The 2,162-nt window shown below is 40.5% G+C and overlaps 1 protein-coding gene across 1 annotated transcript; it reads left to right on the top strand.

The window, feature by feature from the left end:
* The first annotated feature begins 863 nt into the window (after positions 1 to 863).
* Positions 864 to 1,378, top strand: LOC131172990 (probable 60S ribosomal protein L14). Its single transcript, XM_058134629.1, has 2 exons — positions 864 to 992; positions 1,211 to 1,378. Exons 1-2 carry the CDS (start codon positions 864 to 866, stop codon positions 1,376 to 1,378), a joined length of 297 nt encoding a protein of 98 aa, XP_057990612.1.
* Positions 1,379 to 2,162: the final 784 nt, after the last annotated feature.

Raw genomic sequence — 2,162 nt, 5'->3', positions numbered from 1 at the left:
TAGAGATTGGCTACCTCAAGGACCGATGGGAGTTCATCCACCAGTAGATTCTCTTTCCTTATGGCCAGAGCTTGTACTTGCCATGGCCTGGCTAGCTGATTAGTGATCGGAATGATAGCAGTAGTAAGCTCGGATCACCCACTTAGCCTGATCGCATCACCTTCTTTAAAGGCCACAAAAAGTGAATGGAGGTAGGGCTCACACTCTCTAACCCTCGATACCACTCATTTTTGAGAAATAAAGTTAAATTTGGCCTGAAAAAGATTAAACTCTTACCATAGTATAAATCGACACCGAAAAAATTTGGAAATTGAGAGAGAGCATCGAGTTGCTTAGAGAAATTGAGAAAGCAAAGTGTGTGAATGACTACCCCCCCTCTCCTATTTATACTCGTCCGAGCATTAAATGTTCGTGAAGCCTTAGGTGATGCATCAAAGTTTTATGTCAAGAGAAAATTCCAGAAGGAGGCAAGGAGATCGGACAAGAGAAAATTCTAGAAGAGGCCAAGGAGATCAGACAAGTGAGGTCGATTATGAGGATTGACCATAGATCGGATAGTAATAGGGTCCAAATGGAAGAGATCGATTGAATAAGGGTTCGATTAAGGATCAAATCGGATAAGGTTATTTGTCAAAAGAGATCGGAAAGACGATCAATGCAATGCGAGCAATAAAAATAAAATAATATAAAATAGAATAAGTAAAATAAAATCGATCTTAAATAAAAGTCCATTTCATTTTCAAAAGATCAAATTACATCATTTGTGCAATTTCTCCGGATTAGTAATTACAAATATTCCTACCTACTCTACCCCACATTCTACCTATCCTGTTCCCGCAGTTCGACACCCCCCCGATCTCAAGATGTCGTTCAAGAGATACGTGGAGATTGGGAAGGCAGCTCTCGTTAACTATGGTAAAGACTACGGAAAGCTCGTTGTCATCGTCGATGTCATCGACCATAATCGAGCCTCAATCGGAACCCCTGAGATGGTTAGGAGCTAAATGAACTTTAAGAGGCGATCCCTGATATCAAGATTAAAATTAGCAGTCTCCTTACCTGAGATCGATCTGAGGTTCAGACCGGAAACCCAAATGGAGATCGGCACGGTTGTCATTTTGGACCCTGATCGGTCGTTTAGTCCAGCTTCCTCATCATCATCGGATGACATTCTCATAATTCTTTGATCATCGATGTCATCCATTTTCAGTCAAAAGGCAAAGCTATCTATCAGAAAAAGATCAAAATGGCCTCCATGTTGAAAATTAGTGTCAAAAAGGCAAAGCATGGGGAAGAATATACCAGAAACAAACCGGAGAAAGAGGGGTGGAAATATGAGAATGACAAAGTTCACTCCCTGACAAAATATAGGCCTTAGTATTTAATGCTTGCAGAACTCAAAGTGGCTCATCGGTAAGTGGAGAATTTAATGCTTCATCGCTATTCGAGGTTCACCGACATAGGCCAGATGTGGAGAAGAGATAGGAAAGAGATCAGAAAGTGAGAAGGCACAGAAAGAGTTGGTCAAAGAGATCAGAATAGGAGACCTCAGAGTTGCCAGCCTTAATGAAAAATTGGGTAGACTGAGAAATGACTAATAGAGATCGAAAGATTTGGGGAATCAAGTCACTTTCAATCATAACCGTTAAATCTATAAAAATTAACTCCTCTCACCATCGGATCTAAGTTGGTTAAAGCGTTTAGAGTACGATCCATTCTCCACCATCCATCCCATTCGAAGGGACGAACCCGAACCATTGGATCTGAAGTGGTTAAAGCATCCCAATGCGTCTTAATCCACACCATTGATCTCACTTATAAGGATGAGTTTTGGACCTTCAGATTAAAAATAAATAACTGATTCGGCACTTTTCACTTCCAGCCTTCAGATCCATTCTGTAAGGAAAAACCCCTAACCGTTGGATTAGAGAAGAAAGGACAGAAATTTTGAACTAAATCTCAACCCTCAATTTTGATTTCCTTAATTCCCAGACATCAGATTATGTCCTTCTCAATCCAGACTCTTCACCTTTTCCTACCTAAATCCTGACCCTCCATTTTAAGACCCCATTTCCTATAAATACCTGAACGCTACACTGTAGAAGGGGTTTAAAGTCGCTAATGTTTGGTGGGAGTATTTGAATTTGAATACCTTCATTGCC

This window comes from Hevea brasiliensis, chromosome 14 (genome assembly GCF_030052815.1).
Source record: "Hevea brasiliensis isolate MT/VB/25A 57/8 chromosome 14, ASM3005281v1, whole genome shotgun sequence".
In the NCBI taxonomy this organism is placed as follows: Eukaryota; Viridiplantae; Streptophyta; class Magnoliopsida; order Malpighiales; family Euphorbiaceae; genus Hevea; species Hevea brasiliensis.
The sequence above is the reverse complement of the archived record's forward strand: the minus strand, read 5'-3'. Positions and strand labels throughout refer to the sequence as shown.

Coding starts and splice junctions, on each gene's coding strand:
- LOC131172990 (XM_058134629.1), top strand. CDS start 864: ATGTCGTTCAAGAGATACGTGGAGATTGGGAAGGCAGCTCTCGTTAAC. Junction 993..1,210: donor CAATCGGAACCCCTGAGATG/GTTAGGAGCTAA, acceptor ATCCATTTTCAG/TCAAAAGGCAAAGCTATCTA.